The sequence below is a fragment of the Solea senegalensis genome, linkage group LG18 (assembly GCF_019176455.1).
Source record: "Solea senegalensis isolate Sse05_10M linkage group LG18, IFAPA_SoseM_1, whole genome shotgun sequence".
In the NCBI taxonomy this organism is placed as follows: domain Eukaryota; kingdom Metazoa; phylum Chordata; class Actinopteri; order Pleuronectiformes; family Soleidae; genus Solea; species Solea senegalensis.
The window spans coordinates 3428486-3448048 of NC_058041.1; the positions used below are offsets into that span (position 1 = coordinate 3428486).

The 19563-nt window shown below is 39.8% G+C and overlaps 1 protein-coding gene across 1 annotated transcript; it reads right to left on the reverse strand.

Moving 5' to 3' along the window:
* Window positions 1–316: 316 nt before the first annotated feature.
* gucy2cb (guanylate cyclase 2Cb) lies at window positions 317–18199 on the reverse strand. The gene is made up of 27 exons (XM_044013830.1): window positions 17848–18199; window positions 14161–14273; window positions 14001–14068; window positions 12810–13025; window positions 12288–12406; window positions 11617–11719; window positions 10925–11039; window positions 10674–10815; window positions 9720–9802; window positions 9144–9255; window positions 8494–8575; window positions 8007–8109; window positions 7849–7908; window positions 7688–7759; window positions 7496–7600; window positions 6226–6312; window positions 5991–6123; window positions 5744–5881; window positions 5118–5194; window positions 4944–5035; window positions 4704–4862; window positions 3743–3935; window positions 2885–3059; window positions 2217–2315; window positions 1995–2089; window positions 1802–1878; window positions 317–1051 (listed from the first exon to the last, which is right to left on the reverse strand). Exons 1-27 carry the CDS (start codon window positions 18047–18049, stop codon window positions 838–840), a joined length of 3234 nt encoding a protein of 1077 aa, XP_043869765.1. The 5' UTR covers window positions 18050–18199; the 3' UTR covers window positions 317–837.
* Between the last annotated feature and the right edge of the window lie 1364 nt (window positions 18200–19563).

Here is a 19563-nt window from a genome sequence, read left to right on the forward strand (position 1 = left end):
TTGAATCTCTGATTCTTTCACGTGACACAGGATTCTTATAGAAAATGTATTGATTTAGACTCTCAACAAATATTAATATATGACATTTCTGCCACGTGAGCACAGCTACTACAGTTACACTGCGCCTTCAGAATAAGAGCACGACCCACAGTAGGCGGTCACATTGTCTCATGCAGGTGTATATAAATATAAATATGCAAAGCATGAACAGGAAAGTGAATTAAAAATGAGATATTAAAATGAGATATGGTCCAGTGTTTCTTTGAAGCTTTGATTTGACGGTAAGAGTTTCAAAGAAGGAAAGAAAAAAAACGGGTTAAGATCAGAAAAGTGTTTATTTTAAGTAAATTTGCTGTTCTATTTTCTCTAACATTTTATCATATTAAGAATAAATAAAATAAAGAGAAAAATATCAAGTTAAACTGACAATTCTAATTTCTTGCAGGGAAGGGTCGAGTGCATAGAAGCAAATGACTTTTAAAAGGTTTTTTTTGTCAGTAAAACATCATTTCCTGTGAATTCTTCATTAATTCCATCATTCATTTATTCATTCACAAAAGTATAAAACTACCTAAAGTCAAGGTCTTTACTGCAAGTAATAACCTTAGCTACTTTTTTTGAAAAAGACGCTCACATGCCCATACCAGCATTAAGAAGATTTCATTATTAACATTAAATTCAACACCAGGTATTAGTTCTGTGCTTAATTTTGTATATACACACACACACACATTTGACATCTTTTCACCTTGTAAACATGTTCACAGTCGTCCCTTCTCTCTGCCTCCCCCTGCTGGTTGCCCCCTCACACTCCCGCTGAACAGCGTCAGCTCTCTCCTACAGGAAAGTACTGAGTGTGTTGTTGACAGTAGCCAGATGCAGGTACTCGGGCTGCTGGTTCTCACACTCTGATTCGAGCTCCTTGTTGTCGCCGTCGCTCTGACTCGGACACAGCGGGGGCTTCTTCCTGCGGACGGAGTGTCGGGAACGCTGCTCCAGACACTTGAGGATCATGTTGGCCAGGTCCTGCTGCAGCCGCTGGAAGTTCTCCCTGTAGAAGCAGGAGAACGGGGAAATGCTGGAAATCATTCAATATATAAACAGTGTAAGCCTTCTTCTTTAAGTGCGTCTTACATTTGATATTAATAACCAGAAAAACATGTTTTTGAAGTAGCTTCCGTGTCATGTGACCTAACAAATAATTTAAAATGTACAAACTCCACAGAAAACCCAGGATTTTAGAGCTTCCTCATGTTTTGTTTTTCCTTTACAGTGCTTACAGTGATTAAAGATAACCTTCTTAAATATATGTACATACAAACTTGTTTAAAACTAAAATTATTATTAACCCCTTTTCCACTTTAAATGAGTGGAAAAATGGCCTTTAAAATGTCAAAAATATTATCAATATTTATATTATATTTATATTTCAGGCTGAAGTAGCTTTGGCAAATAAGAGGTATATTCATTCACCACAGCCAAAATGGCTTAACAATAAAAACACAATGGCAGGAAATGTTAGGGACTCTAACTGAATTCAGAAGAATTCATAATTAATCATAAAAGTAATCTCTGTTCAGGAAATGCAAGAAAATAACATCTTAATCAAGAAATAATAATGTTCTTTAATATTTTTCTGTTTTTTTTTTTGTAAAACAGTACATTTGAAAATTTTATTATCAAACTTTTTCCAAATTGTACTACTTATAAATATATATAAAATAATTCTACATGGTAACTAATATTAAACCCTTTAACATCGTTACAGTGCGTTACCGTAATTAAAGTTTGTTTTACTCACGCTGTGGGCGGAGTCGGGAGGTCGTAGTCTTCTCCAGTTTCACCTGTTAACCAGTACGTCGCCTCTGTGCCTTTGCCCTGAAAACACACATTTAAGTCTCTGGACTGTGATAACTTTGCCTTTTCTTTTATGCAGGACTTTTAATTAAGGTTTATATTATATTATATTATATAGAAGGTTTAATTAAGGTTACCTTCAGGTAAGTTTCTCCTCTGAACTCGTACTCAAACCTACAGTCTGTCCTCTGCAGGATGTTTATCGTCGGCTGACTGACGTGGATCCTCAGGGCTGGAGGACGAGGAGACACACGATAAAAAGCGTCAGTCGTGTCCTTCAGTCGCACGGGAGCGACGTGCGGTGCATTGCTGATGTAACATGATTTGATCAGAGAAGTCGGGTTTATCTCGGCACTCACGATGTCCTGTGGACTCCATACGAGACGCCGTGTTGACCGTGTCTCCAAACAAACAATATCTGGGCATTTTTACCCCAACAACGCCTGCTGCACACGGACCTAAACACACACAGAGAATAACAAGTTACAAGTGTTTACAAGGTTAGAAAATGAGTGGAAAGTATAAAGAGGGTCAAATACCTCATTTAATAGCACAGGTGCAGATTTCTGCCAACACAACAAAATACACGTCTGCATAAATCTAAGATATCTCTAGAATATGTATCTCGTAGGTTTGTTAAACGCTCACGCTCAGAAGTGGAAAAAGGACCAAAGTCCAGACAGAGAATCAGTGATTTCAGCTCAAGGTGGACAAGGGAGCTGCAGGTCTACTGCTGCCTTGCTTGGTAGGTTTGTGTCACTGGCGTGAATCTGAATTAAAAGTATTTTCATACACCAAAGTCCCAAAATACCAGCTTTAAATTTAGTGGTGAAGGCAGCAGTGCAGCAACAACTAACTCCTGTGTGAAAGTGCAGAAAAGGGGAATTTTCAGGACATAAGCAGAGGTAGATATTATAATATAACCACATTTATAAAGAAAAATATCTGAAAATGTCCTTTTTTTGTAAAACATCTTGGCTCTTTTCCACTAAAATGAATGAAATAATTGAACTTATGCATGGTCTACCTGAGTGTATGCCAATGCGTATCCACACGGGGATTCCGGGCAGGTGTCGGAGCTGGAACGTGCCCATGAAAGCTAAAATGTCCAGGGCCATGCAGCAGATGTCCACTGCGTGTCTGTTGCCGTTTCTCTTTGGCAGCCCAGACGCGACCATGTAGGCGTCGCCTATCGTCTCCACCTGAGGACACACGGATGAGACGTTAATCTGGAGTACTTGCATTGCAAGGAAAGCATCTATTGTTATTGTTATCGAGTAACCATGGCGTCACAACCCAGTCCACTTTGGAGCCTCACAGTGTCGTCATACTTTAACGTAGAGATGTGGTTGAAACATTAAACGGGTCACAAGACTTGAGACTTTTCTCACCTAAATTCAAATTGTGATACCTTTTACAGTTTCTAAAACAATCGCAGTTTAAGTTTTGTACTTTTCAGATTTTAGAGTGGCACACTCAGCTGAGGACCATGAAAATAATCACGAAAATCTCTAAACAAACTCTTCTCCTGCCCACAATTTCCAACCTACACAGACATTTGTTTTTACATGAAAATGTTTCTATGGTTGTCTAAACCTGTGTGTTGTCTTTATTCTCATATGACTTGCAGTTTTTCTTAAAATCACCTAAAAGTGCAGGGAGTTCCGGTCACACCTCCCATTGACTCCCATGTTAAAACTCAGCTTTGGAGGGTGATTTTTAAACTGTCATTTCTCTGCCAATTTAAACCCGTTTTTCACAAGATTAAATGTGGGAGCTCCTGAACGCCTCCCGACGCTCACAAAGCCGCACAAAGTGTACCTGTATCATCAACCGTTCTTATACTAGGGCAACTTTAAAACACGTTTGTCACCATTTTCAGTACCTTGTAAACGTCGTGGTGGTCGACGATGCTGTCGAAGTTCTTGTAGATGTCGTTGAGCATGTCCACCACCTCCATCGGCGTGCTGTACTGGCACAGGGTGGTGAAACCGACGATGTCGCTGAAATATATGGTCACCTCGTCGTACAGCTCCGGCTCCACCACACCGGTCTCCTTCAGGCTCTTCACCGCCGGACTGCAAGACGACGGATGACACGGAATGATCCGCCTGAGCAAACCACTGGTTCCAAATCTGGCTTCCTTTCATAATCCCCACCAAAGTGATGGCGAGGAAGCCAAAGAGCAACGCTTTTTTCTTCAGTTCAAACGTGTTATCTTGTGACTTCAGTGTTTGAAATCTTATGCTCAGATTTACCCGAGTGGCACACACTAAGACAAGATAAAAATGCTGATTTTCTCTATGGACTTTGGTGTGGGAGGAAAGGAAAGGAAAGGAAAGGAAAGGAAAGGTGGCACATATATTTTCAGGTTATCGTAGACTTGAGTAGGTGTGGATTTTACTTTGTGAGCCTTTTATTATTCAGCTTAAATCTGCAACCCATGTTATGATGGTCATTAACGTGTATATTAACTTTCAGCTGCTTCAAAAACAAGCCCTTTAACTGCGGAAATATTCCTGCGGTTTTTGCACGTCAAAGTCAACATGTGGTTATTACGGTAATTATGGTAGTCTTTTTTTTTTTGCTCAAAAAAGACTCAAACACAATATCGTTTTAAATATTATGTGTTCCACTCTTCAAATTTCAAAATTCAACACGCAAAATCTGGTGTCCATGTACAACGACAGTGTTTTTCTTCATTTTGAATTGTTAATTCACTATTTTTAACGTGCAGTAAAGTGTAAATAACGGCCAGATATTGAAAGTTATTCTGGAAAAACGGGCAAAAGACATTCTCTGGCCCTTTTATGGTTAAAATAAGCAAAACAAAAGTGTAAACAGACCCAGGCAGCAGCATGAAGTTGAGGCAGTCGGCTCTGTCCCGCTCGGCCTTGTAGAGCGCCGTTCTCTCCTCCACCAGGTGCTCCAGGTTTCTGGAGTACATCTGCAGTCGTCGTATCATATTATCCATGTAGCTCTCGTTTTCCTGGTTATGGATTTTACTGAAAAGACCAGGTAAAGTCAAAATGTTCTCCTGTGTGTACACATGGCCCACACATATATTCATCAAAGACAGGAATTACCTGATGATCTTCCCCAGACAGTTCTCAACCTTCTTGAAGTCCGGCCTTTTCTCTGGATCCTCATCCCAACAGCTTCTTATCAACATATAAACCTTTGAGAGACAGAACGGGAAGATCTAAAGTCGTATCACACATCTAACATCTAACTCCACGAGAGACGTGAATATAACTCACCTCTGCTTCTGTCTCTGACGTTGTCTCCAAATGAAGATCTGGTCTAAAGTAAGACATTATGACTCTGGCCAACTTTTCTGTTCAAACACAAACACAAACACATTCTCCCATTAAACTATATCAACTGTACATACAAAGGCTTGTTTGGTGTTTTATTTACTTAAATTTATATTTATTTCATTGTTTTTTTTGGTATTTATCGATTATTTTGCACCATAAATGTGTTTTTATCAGTCTGCATTAAAACAAGCACTTTTACTTTTAAATTCTGGGACACATCATTATGAACATCTTAATTGCAATATCATAATGGAATATTATTACTTTTTTTTTTCTCTAGACCGGCCCCCCTTTTGACCAGACCAGATGCTTATTGACCCCAAGGTCATTTGAGTTTGACCCCTCCCTGTTCCAAGACTACAAAATGTTACTCACTGGACCTTTAAGATATAAACTATAAATCCATGATGAGAGAGGGGGAGAAATAAAGGCTAACACTCTTACTTTTCTGATGATTTGCACACAGTCCCACATTTTTGATTTTTGGTTCTCTACATTTTGGAGAGCTCAGTGTGTGAGTGTGAAAAGCCTGGATTGTGGACAGAGTTCACGTCCGTGTGTCACACCTGATCGGTCAGAGCAGCACTCGGTGTAGAAGGTGCACTTTCGGAGCACAATCTCCTGAGAGATGATGGCAAAGCTGTAGACGTCCCCCTTCTGAGACGTGCCGTGTTTCCTCAGATGCTCCGGGGCTGTCCACAAATCTGAGAGGAGGAGGAGGAGAAGGGGAGAAGAAGAGAGGAGATGAGGAAAGGAAGCAGCGATAGGGTGGAGTTGGTCGTAGTACACGCACCACTACAGCTGTGCTTTTACCATTTCCAGGGGTTAAGAAGCTGTTGCAGCCAAAGTCTGTGATCTTCACCACCATGCGATTGTCCACCACACAGTTGGTGGACTTGAGGCGACCGTGCACCTGGATGTCACTGGTGTGGAGGTAGGACATGCCCTGCACGGAGGATTCACACACACACACACCTCACATACAACGTGGCACTTTGACATATAACGTGCTGGTCATCAGCAGAGCCGAGTCTCTGTTCTGTGTCACCTTGGCGATGTCGTACATGACGGAGATCTTGAACTCCCAGTCCATGAAGGTCTCCTCTGGGTAGGAAATCTTGTCATTCAGCACGTACTGGAAGAAGACACACGGCACGTGACGGGACAAAACATTGTCTCTTGTATCGTATTTGATATGCAGGGGCATTTCAAAGAATATGAGCGGGGGGCGTGGGCCTGGGGCATTTAGAGCTGAAACAATTAACCGATGAATCGATTACTAAATTAATCAACAACTATTTTAATAATCGATTAATGGGTTCAAAGCTTTTTCATGATTAAATCAAGATTTCCGATTGTTTCAGCTTCTTATATGTGAATGTTTTCTTCATTTCTTTGCTCCATAAAACAAAGAAATCATTAAAAGTGAATCATTTTGGTTTATGGACAAAACAAGACATTTGAGAATATCATCATTTCCAATTTGACAAACACAAAACCTTAAAAAAATCTAATTTTTTTAAGATTTTCTGATATTTTATGGACCAAACGATTCATCGAGATAATAATCGTCAGATTAATCGATTATCACGGTTCATGCCAATCCAATTTTATTGATTATAAAGCAAATTTAAAATCCCTACAGTTAGGGAATGTGTCTAAATCCATTAGAGACATGAAAATTAAATTATAACAACAAAAAAGAGAACTCATTGGAGTCTTTCATGTCTGGGATAATAAATATCAAGTTCAGACTCCACCTTTTATGCATGATTAATTGAGAATACATGATACTGGACTTTTTTTATACCGATATATCAGGAGTGCTTGGGCCGAAAACCGATACGATAACAATATATCATGTCGCAGCAGATGTCGATATTATGATAAAATGTACTTCATGGTCAAGAAGTCAAGAAGGTAGCAGCCTATTTAGCCTAGTGTTGTAGTCATTAGTCCTATCAGCAGATCTTGGTGTGTTTGTCGATCAGATTATACAATTTAAAGCCATTATCTGCCGATACCGTTATCATGCTGATAATTATAGCCAAAGTCAACAGCTGCAGGGTGCCGTTACATCCTTAGTGACCATCATAAAAAAGACCTCTGACCCCTGCAAAAGTGCAACTCATCAACTGACCACCTTCACCTTGTTATGGAGCACATAATAAAGGGGTTATTGTTGTAAAATCTAAAAATCAGCAATCATCAGGGGGGCCCCTTCCCGTGCAGGGCCTCGGGGCAAATCCTGTTGCAACGGCCCTGACTGAGTGCTGGTGTACATAGTGTATATGTGTGTGTGTGTGTGTCATAAATACCTTGAGTGACCCCCGTTCTCCATACTCGAACACTCCAAACACTCCCTCGTCCAACTTCACTGTCCCATAAAACTTTGTCAGGCTGTAATAGTCAATGTGCAGGAGCTGCAGGGGCAAACGGAACAACGTCAAACTGGGGCAAATAATATTAAAGAGGACAGGCCCGCGTGTGTGAGTGTGTGTGTGCCTCACCGCATTAAGTTCTATCCTCCGAGTCGCATTGAAGATCCCGTCCGAGTGCTGCAGCTCCTTCAGAATTACAATCTGAAACATATTCAACCACATTACAGTCGTTTCTTGAGCCTGTGATTGGTACTGAAAACTTTGACTGCCAGTCACAGTGTTGCAGCTACCTTCTTATCATAGAGCGCTCGGCGGATCTGGAAATTCTTCTTCTTCGCCTCAACTTCAATCTGATTGGAGCAGACGAAGGACATTTTCCGCGTTTGTACTCGTGATAAAGAGGTCGTTAAAAAAAAAAAGAAAAAAAAAGAGTTAAAAACCTATTTACCTTCAAAGAGACGACATTGAGTTTGTCCTTTTCCAGCAGCGTGATGAGATCAGAGGAAATGTGTGACCAGCGTTTTCTGAGTTGACGCTCTGTCCTGTTCTTTCTAAAACAAATACCAACAGACCAAACCACATTCACAGAAGTAGAGATTTAAAAAAAACCTGCAACATTTAACATTTCACTTTAGTTATCGCCGACGTTATTAATTCTGCCTCATGCAAGACATATTTTGAATCATAGCAACATCAACAACAAGCTACGACGTCGTTTTCATCAAAAAAGAGCTGGAGAAACTACACTGCTCTGAAGTGCGGTCGTCAGTGAGCCTTAGTGCACGTTAAAAGTCCAATTTTAGTCGGACTAAGACAATCTTGTGTCACGTAAACACATTAGTCCGACTAAAAACGAGCTAGTCATCATCTTAGACCTGCTTATACCTGGATAATGCGATTAATAGTCCGAGAGAAACCCCCAAAATGACACTCACCTGTAGAAAATGAAGGCGATGGTGGCCACGACCACCACCGTCACTGCCAACACGATGACAGCAACGTCAAGCATCACTATACCTGAAGGGGTGAAGTTAAAACAAGCCACACGCGTGATTACGTCGACATTCGTGACAAACTAGCAGTGAAACACAAGTGGGAGTTCAAGATACAAGATAATATAGACACATTTCTGTAATCATGTTTTCAAAAGAGCACTGCATCTCTGAGTAAGTGCGTTTTTGAAAGGGAAAAAGAATAAACAATCCTTGCAGCTATGTTTCAGAGAACTAATAACAGGAGTTGGACTAAAGAGAGCTCTCTAAACGTTCTGAATAAGAATGAAATAGTTGCACATTGATGTCTACTTGTGTACTGGAAATCGGACATTTTTTGAGAAATGTCAAGTATTGATTGGGTGCATTAGCAAGTAGTTGAATGTGTGTACCTAATAAAGTGGCTGGTGAGTGTGTTCATGTATGTATGGCTTTGTGAGGACCCAGAAAAAGTCACAGGCTTAAGGGCTTTTTCAGGGTTAAGACCTGGTTTTAGGGTTAAGGCATTTGTTTTGATAGTCAACGTTAGGGTAAGGCCCTCACTATGATATGAAGTGTGTGCGTGTGTGTGTGCGTGCGTGTGGCTTCGCTACCTTCAACATCTGGTTTGAAGTGCGGAAGTCTTTGTCCCCAGATGAAGGAAGGATTCATCTCGACCACATCGGTTGTGTTTTGCGCCGTGTCGAATGTGAATAAAATACGATACTGCAAATCACGCGAGAAGAGGAAGTTATACATTTTATTTTATGTTATTTCATTTAACCATATCTATAAAACATATTGACTGTTGAAGACAGAAAGGCAAAAACATCAGATCGTTTCAAGAGGATATTATATCTTTTAAAGAGAAACAAATGCTGTTGCTAATATTGTGCACCTTTTTAACACATGCATTTTTTTTTTGAAATATACTTTTTGATGTACCTTACATATATTTGTGGCAGTTTAAAATGTGTCATCGTCTGCTGCTTACTGGTTGTGCTGAAGCACGTTTTCCTTCAGTTCAGAAAAGACCTTTGATATGGACAATAAGAATAAGTTCTGGGACTGAAGACTGTAATTCCCAGTGCTGTTCTGACACATGTAGGCCTGAGATTATGGTGGAAGCAGACCCAAGACGGCCAGTGCGACAAAATAATCATCATCACAATCAACAGAGAATAAATGACCTTGTTCTCAGTGGAAGTGTAAATGATGGTTAGATCCACATCTCTGTCTCCATATTCGTCCAGTCTGTAGAGCCCGCCAGTGCCTGCGCAGATTCACAACTTTATTAACAATTAAACATCTTTCAAAGTGCAAGAACACCGGCGTTACGACCAGCGTTGTAATATACATATAACAAAGTACTCTACTTAAGTACGCAATTCACGCATCTGTACTTTACTTTGCTATTTATATTTCTAGCAACTTGTCCTTTTACTCCACTACACTTCCTCTATCTGTCTTTGTGACTCGTTGCTACCAAATAAAATCAGAAGAGGAAGAGTTGGTGATGGTCTGTATTTATATAGAGCTTTTCTAGTGAGCTGCGTTAACCATTCACAAGCTTCAACATGGAGTGTCTGGCTCAAGCGCACTTGTGGGTAGTAATTGAACCCACAACCTCCCAGTTGAAAGACAACCCGCCCCAGCTGCAGTGGACTTCCCTAGAACCACCGACAGCCAATTCACTACCATGAACAATAACAGCCACACGGTTGGTGTAGTGGTTGGCACTCTGGACGGCAAGAAGACCTGGGTTGGCGACCCGGTCTATACGAGGGTTCTCCGGCTTCTTCGCACAGTCCAAAAAACATTCAATATGGGGATTAGGTAAATTAGACTCTCAATTGACCGCAGGATCGCGACCCTCATGTGGAGGATGAAGCTGTAGAAGATGGATGGATGGATGAACAACAAGCTACATGCAGCTGAAGCCTCCAGGCATCATGTCACTGTAAGTGACAACTGTTGACAGCCTCCATCTGAGAGGCCTCACGATAATCAACGTCAGCACCAATCTGGGGGCGAATGGTCTTTGTTTGGCGACATGGATTTAATGTAAATCTGTACATATTTTATTTGCTTATTATTTTTAGGACCAAAAGTAAATTGTGATTTTGTTTTTTGTCCTCCCCTACCATTAAAGCTTATGTTCCTGAAGTAGTTCACATTGACGAAATCCATCTGCTGAATCTCCGAAGGCGGCTTGCTGACGATGTCCCTCATCACCTGTCCGATCAGCAGCACGGCGTCGTGATACGCAGACATGTAGTCGTTCATCTGCAGAGAGAGAGAGGAAGAGGGCGAGATGAACCAACAGCTCCTCTGATGTGTTGAGAAAGTCCCTCTGTGTGTGTGTGTGTGTGTGTGTGTGTGTGTGTGTCCTCACCGGGTTGTTGCCTTTGAGGTCGGCGTTGATGATGTAATTTCTGGTGTTTGGCATCGTCAGCACCAGCACGTTTTTCATGGCGGGCAGTGACGTTTTGTTGACGTAGTATTCGTCACTGTGGGAGATACGACACTGCTTTATTCTCCGTTTGCAGAATGACTTAAAAACCTGACCTTCAAGGTTTAAAACACAGGTTTATTGTCTGTGAGTAGCCGTGAAGACCAGTGCTGTTTTGGTCGTTTGTGACTCGCTTTTCTAGTCTTGATGAGCTGCTTTACACTATAGTTTTCACCTATTCACACACGCACTGCAACATGGGGTTAAGTGTCTTGCACATTATCGACTAGCAGAGCCAGGATTTGAACCCACAACCTTCCAGTTGAAAAACCATCACTTTTTTACTTAAGTACACTTTACATCAGAAAATGACTTTTGGTACTTAAGTACAGTAAATGTCATATACTTTAAAACTTTTACGTAAGTAATATTATATAAAAAAGTCACTTCAAAGTCATTTTTAGTAAGATACTTGTACTTTAGACTGCAAGACTGCAGATGGAGTGGGAATTACAGGCTTTCATTAATGGAGCGACCATCTTACTATTGACTATTGATTATTTCCACCTAGAGAGACGTGTATTATTTCCACCTAGAGAGACGTGTAAGAGCGCGGGTAAAGAAACACCACTGACTTGTAAAGATCAATAAGGATGAAGAGGATTTCACTGTTGTCAGCCTCTGGTATGTTGTGTTTCACCTCCAGCACGTCCTTGGGAGATCCACACATGATGAACACTGCGAACAGAGAACACGTAAAAACACCACTGTTTATGTCTTCTGACAGAAAGTTAATACCAAAACCAAACTGCCCCGTTTTACGGCAACATATAGAGCAGTAAAATAAATTATATTTCTACTGAGACAATTTGTTCTTTGACCTGAAGGTAAAGACTTCTTATCTTCCCAGAATTAAGCCAGCATTTGTATGCATCATGGACATGGAATGAGCTGCAAAACATACTTTCACTACAGACACTGCCTCATTTAAAACACACTCAACACTCATTGTTGGTAAGGCCTGTACACTTCTGCACTTTACTTTATTATAACTCTCTTTTTTTTTTACTCTCCTTTAATGACCTTTTGTATCTGAAGTTGTCTCGTCTCTGAAACAATTTGCACTATTTGTGCAGATCTTGCATCTCAATGGGACACTTCCTGGCTCAGTAAAGGATAAATACAATTAAAGGAGCTAATTCGTCATTATCAACCTGTGAAAGTCAAACTTCAAGTCACAGCTATTTATTTAATGACAGTTTAACATTAAAATCAATGTTTCTATATGGATTTTAGAAGCACCCACAATTGCTTGACCTGTTGGGCGATTGCAGAACATTCCTCAGGTCGACGGGTCTGCGCAGCACTACTCTTGAGATTTCCAGGGAAAATTCGCCTAAACCCGCGTCCAGTGCGTTTATATACCTGTGGAAATAAAAATCAGAAGAGTGTGTTATGATAAAAGAACTTTTAGACTTTAGTGGTCCACAGTTTTGTTTTAAAGCCTATATTATGCGCTCTTCTCCTACCTCGCAGAAAATAACTGATTTTCCAGGCTTTAACTAAATCATTATCATCTCACAGGCTTTAACAGTGATCATTTAGAATTTAATGCAGTATTATGGTTTTTGGTATGGTATATTTTGATGGAAAAGTATACTGTACAGCTCACATAACTACTATCTTTCACAGTAAATTCTGTTCCTACTGTAAAATTACAGTAAAATATGATATTTATATAAGACAATTATCTTACAGTGGTCTCATCAAAAGAGTTTTGAATAACTAAAATAAGGAGATTAGATTGGGACTAGAATTATAGACTCACCAGAAACAGTCCTCAGTGTTAACATAGTTCTTGTAAAGGTAGGCCGTCTCCCACATGGGCTTGATTAGGTTCTTCTCTCTCCAGAAGTGAATGATGAAGCTCGAGATCTTGCGCGCCGGTGGCAGGAGGCGCTGCAGGTTGCGCATGTAGTCGCAGCTGAGACCGAAGGCCCCGGCAGAGATGAAGGGCGTCCGGAGGTTCAGACCCTTTTCCGAACTGGCAGACGTGAAGGAACGGAGGTGAAACAAAGTGAAAAGAAAAGAGGGATAGAGAAAGACATGTAAAAGAAGAGGGTTAGAGGCATGTATACTGTACACATGTACACACGCCACAATGGCTGAATCTGTCAATGAGTGAGCTTGAACCAGACACACTTTGACAGTCTTGTATAAAGTAACGGAGATACTTGAGTAAAAGTACAAGTATCTTACCAGAAGTTGAAGTATTTTATTATAATATTACTTAAGTAAAAGTCTTAAAGTACATGACATTTTCTGTACTTAAGTATCAAAAGTCATTTTCTGATATACAATGTACTTAAATTTTAGTAGTTAGGATTGAGCAATGGTGGCTCAGTGGTAGGAAGAGTTGTCTTTCAACTGGGAGGTTGTGGGTTCAGTTCCTGGCTTACGTGTCCTTGAGCGAGACACTGAACCCCATGTTGCAGCGTGTGAACGGGTATGAAAGACGTGTGAATGGATGAAAACTGTAGTGTAACGTCGCTCATCAAGACTTAGAAAAGCTGATTTTATTTGGTAGTAATGAGTCACAAAGACTCTACTGCAAATGTAGTGGAGTAAAAGTACAAGTTGCTAGAAATATAAATAACAAAGTACAGATACATGAATTTTTTGCACATAAGTACAATAATGAAGTATTTGTACTTTTGTTACTTTCATACCCATTTACACGCTGCAACATGCCAGGAAAGCAGAGCCAGGAATTAAACCCACAACCTTCCAAGGCACAATCATTACTCTTCACACTTTTACTTCTACAACTTAAGTGCTTTTACTTAAGTAATATTATAAAAAAGTGACTTCAACTTCAACCAAAGTCCTTTTCTGGTAGGATACTGTACGTTTACTCAAGTATCCCCTTTTAGGTACTTTATACAATAATTTACATGTGTGCACATGTGCTGGACTTTTCTGTACTAGTGTGACCATGACTGGACAAACGAGGACATACTCAACCATTTGGTAGCTCGCATAGTTGCAGGTCGGCCCGAGCACAGCACATCCCAGGTCTCCAGAGTTCTGCAAGAGACAAATGTCTGTGATGTAGTGGTTTCTTTTGCCGTAACTACAGTCGTCCTTCGTAGTGTATAAAAAGCATTTAGTTTACTCACGATCAGGAATTGTAGTTCTGCAACTCCCTCACATGTGCTGCTCTGGCAGCCAGGCAGTTTATAAAAGGTGGTGTTGTAGCCGCCAAAGATGGCCGTGAGGTTAAAGTTCACGCCTGTATTGTGGTTTGTGGAAAGGGAGAATAAATGGAACAGATTTTTTTTTTTTTAAGCAGTAATTAAGTCCTACTCTACAACAACCATGGCAAAACAGAGCAGGCAAACAGCAGAAAAAATATGTAGGAAACTCATGAAATGCAGTTTTTTGTCTATGATTACTGACCATACACCCGTACTATCTACATTTGTGTAAACTGGTCATACATACACACATATGTATATATACATATGTATATATACGTATATATACGTATATATATATATATATATATATATATATATATATATATATATATATATATATATATATATATATATATATATATATATACACACATATAAACCCTAAGGATTAAACCAGGTATATTTTGGTGCAAAAACAGTGCAAGAAAGCCTTGAGGTTTATGCAGTTACACACAGCAACATCTATATAAGTCAAAGCTTAATCTTTATTTTTATGAGCGTGTCAACATGAAGCTCAAGGTAACGATCCAAACATTTAGTGAGCATTACACTTGACCATTTCCTGTCAGGTCATAGTACAATACTCCATATACAATCACTTATTAACACGGCAAAACATTTTCTTTCGGTGTAATAAAAATCTCTGCAGGAAGTCACTTAAATTAATAAATGACTTGCTTTTTTCCCCCCACCTCTCCCTTGATATCATGTCGTATTAGTTTGGCGAGTGTTTAAAGAGTAAAGTTTGAGTTACAAAATATGTTAATGTTTGATTAATAAATCCAAGCGGGTGGAGAATGATTTATTATTTATTAATGAGAGTTAATAAATGGAAATGTTCAGGGTCACATTATCGGGAATGACTTATCTGATGATGTTGACGTGCGGTGTCAGAGTCAGTGGAACAAAGTGTATACGCAAGCTAGTTTGTTGACACAGACGGTGAAACAATAATTGTCCTTTTTACAGCCCACTGTAGTCTCTACACTCCACACTGCCCACTTGTAGTGCAGTCGCAGTACAGCAACCACGACAAGACTGTAGGTGCCATTTATGAAGACAACAAAATCCACAGATCTTTGGCACTAAAAGATCCTAAAACCAGATTTTGGTCCCGATCGGACCTTTCCCGACAATCGGGGGGTACCTTCTGTTTTTAGGCTGATATAAATCGGACTATCCTGTAGTGTGAGGGATTAACCTACACAATTTTAACGTCATCATAGCCCTCCTGATGTCAAATCAGGAGTATTAAACATGTTTGATATTAGCCAATTAGAGTTGAAACAATTACTCAATTAATCAGTTTGAAACTTTTTTCATTATTAAAACAAGATTTATGATTGTTTCATTGTTTGTAAATGTGAATAATTTCTAGTTTCTTTTAGAGCTGCAACTAATGATTATTTTCATAATCGATGAATCTGTCAGTTATTTTCTCGATTAACCGTTTGGTCCATAAAATATCAGAAAACCTTTAAAGATGTTGTCAAAGCTGGAAATGATGATGTTCTCAAATGTCTTGTTTTGTCCACAAACCAAAATGATTCACTTTTAATGATTTGTTCGTTATGCAGAGCAAAGAAACGAAGAAAATACTCACATTTAAGAAGCTTAAAACAATCAGAAATTTTGTTTTGATCATGAAAAAAGCTTTGAACCGATCAATCGATTATCAAAATAGTTGTTGATTAATTTAGTAATCAATTAATTGATTCATTGTTTCAGCTCTAGTTTCTTTGCAACAAAAAAATCATTAAAAGTGAATCATTTTGATTTGTGGACAAAACATTTTCAGAATAAAATTTAATTTTTTTGGGAAGATAAGCAAATAATTTAAGACCAGATTTAATTAGTTCGAAGGTCCCCCATTTAGGGGACCCAGATAAGCATGAAAAATAGTGAAATAGTGTTGCACATCAAACTGAACAGTTGAATGTGGGCTACAAGGCTGTATAAACCTATTCTAAATGTGACAAACACTGCTCAAATCACAACTAAATGAATTACTACATATCAAACCCCGTACGGCAGCGCTGTGTCAACCCACACGCCACATTTCTGACTCTAACGCTATGACAGGTTATCCGGAACACACTCCATACAACTCGAACAACAACAGAGACTCTAAGTACTCAAAGTACTCTACACCAAAGCACCACGGAGATAAAAGCCAAAGAATAAAGACAACAAAAGTGCTTCACCGAACGACGGCTGTAAAAATGCTCTTACCTCAAAGTTCATATTACAGAGAAAACCACCGATCTGTCTGGCCAGACGGACTTCCTGTGTTACAGTCTAATCATTCCGGGCGTCTCTAACAGACATTAGTTCCGCTGATTCTGATTGGCTGACAGTACTGTCAATCTCTTTGGCATTTACTCCAGTGTTCCCCAACCCTGGTCCTCAGGGAACACTGCCCTGCAACAAGCTCTGCTGAAGCCTGATAACGAGCTGTTCATCTGAATCAGGTGTGTTGGAGCAGTGCTTCCTGAGGACCAGGGTTGGAAACACTGATTTACTCAAATCGTGGATACAGGCCTACGGACTGGGATACAGCTCAGTCCTGCCACCTGGTGTTCGTTTTTGGAATGGAAAAATGTAGAAGTCTGCTGGAACTTTGAAACAAAGCCATAAACTGTTGTATTGAATAAACACTAATAGTGAAATAAGTCCTTTTATATGTGAGAAAATATAAATGACTTTCTGTACTAAAACTTCTCTAATTTTGTTACTTTCTGTTACTTGATCAAAGTCAAACTTTGCAGAGATGAAGTTCACATATTGTACTATTTTGTATTATTATTATTATTATTATTATTATTATTATTTTAGGTGAGCCTGAATTTTGTTTTCATTTTTGTTGAGTGCCATCATCATTTACTCTGCACCAGAAACACATGTACTGATATTTACACATCTCACAAGTGTTCCCGTTACTATGACACTCAAAGTATTCAAATAGACCTTGTGGTTGGAGTCACAGGTAGGTAAGTGGACGTGTGTGTGTGTGTGTGGTCATAATGTAAATGAAAAAGAAATAAAGAATTATATATTGTAGTATCATCAGTCATCCTAATCTACAAATATAGATATACATTAATAACATATGATTATTAATCTTAAATAATCACCATAATATACAAATGAAGTAAGATTTAACAATCCTGGGCTAATTATCAGTTTAACTGGCTTTAACATAATTACAATGACTGAAAACACATCATCCCTGAGTAACTTGCCAAAATAGAATATTTTATGGTCAATGTCGCCATCTAGCGGACAAAATAAATAACTGCAGTACCCGAAACGACCTGATGGCATTTAACCATGAGTGAAACAAATTATATATAGTTATAGTTAAAGAAAACAAGACTATTGACTTACAGTGACAGTATTCACTGTCCAACAAGGCAGGTAAACTCACACTTCTTCATGAACGCACACGGCTCCACTATAGTTCCACCGTATCTCATATTGAAAGCATACTAGGACAAACTCAAAGGTGTAAATGGGCTTTTATGTGTTTTAATGTGTTTTTAATGTGTTTTAATGTGTTTTAATGTGTTTTAATGTGTTTTAATGTGTTTTTAACTCGTCCTTTACCTTGTGCAACATTGATGTCTGCGTCCGTCTTCATGGCCTTCAGTATTTCCCCTCGCACAAACTTCAGGCTCCAGGGAAATTCCTCGTCCTCCAGCAGGATCACGTTGATCGTCGTGCCTCTCAGACACTGTTTGATGCTCCAACACGGAGCGGCGAGAATCCCCAGCACGCTCAAACACAAACACAACCACAGGCCACTCATGATCACAATCTTCTCAGGTGCCCCAGTGTCCTGCACTTGTGAGCGGTTGAATTCACTGCATGGTCTCCTCTTTCCTCTTCCATCCAAGACGTTGTTATTATTTTTTATCCCACACCACTGACGTCCACACTGAGTCTGTGTGCTCCTCTCTCTCTCCGCGTGTTATCACTGGCCTGCCACAGCAAGTTGTTAATATACAACCTGTAAAGACACACAGGCAGAGCCATATAACCCTCACTATTGTTGTTGCGTAAGTACATGATGGAACACACACAGAGACACACAACAGACACATTAAGAGAGAACTGATTTTAATTGGTTCGTAACAAACACAGTTTTTATTCTCAAGGCCAGTTGTCTTTCGACTGGAAGGTTTTGGGTTCAATTCCTGGCTCTATATGTGTCTTTGAGCACGACACTTAACCCCATGTTGAAGCGTGTGAATGGCGAACCTGTAGTGTAAAGCAGATCATCAAGACGAGAACAGCGCTACATAAATACAGCCCATAATAACTTTAATAACAGGCTGATTCTTCACACTTCTGGTCACAGCAGCAGACAACACTGGGTGCCACTCATGTACCTAATAAAGTGGCAGATAATGGAAAATTTAATAAGGTCAATGGGAAGTCTGAATTAGAGGCAACACGAAAAACGTGTCTGTGTGTGCGTCTGTGTGTGCATGCGTAGGTGTTCTCTGTATGCGTCGGACGGGAAACGTCTCGTAAATCTCTGCAGGACAGTCGAGGGAAAAAGGAGAGAAAGGAGAAGAGCAAAGGTCGGCCGGGGTCATAAAAAATAGCGTTCACAGATAACGACCCTGTGTGCGATAACAGCTGACACCCGGCAGCACAGACTCCAGGCGTGACTCAGTGACGGGAATTGATTCAGATGCTCATTATGATCAGCTGAGTGTGCACTCACTAAATATTCACCTTGATTAAACCTCTGCGACTGCCACGTCTCTGTCCTTTAAAACCCTTCTTCACCTCTGAATGGAATAACTGATGCTGTGAGGACTCACTTTCTCAAGGTTATTATAGTTAACAAAAACTAACGTAAAATAACCAAAACTCAAATTGAAAATGCACTTTTGTGAACTGAAATAAAAACAAAAAAAAACTAGAGACCACTATCTGAAACTGAAAGGCAGGGGCCAAGAAACGGCTCTTGAAAACTCGGACCTGTGCATTGCTCAAGGGCTCTAGGGTGAAAATTGAGGCAAAATTGAGTTCTATTAGTCAAGCTAGCACTTTTGAGGCTTTTTCAAGCCCTTTGAAGGCTAGCTCATTCCTCCCATTATCACTGTTGTTGTAGGCCTCACTGAATTTGAAGTGACGCAAATGAATGAATGAGATGCGACGCAAGTTTTTGGTTTAGGTGTTTGACAGTTGCTCAGTCGTTTTATAAAGTCCTGAGAAAGTGGGTTCAATTTTCAACTCTGACCAAAATGAGAAACCCAAGAAATTCAGAGTAAGAACATCGAGACAAGAGGCTCAGTCCATCAGAAGATG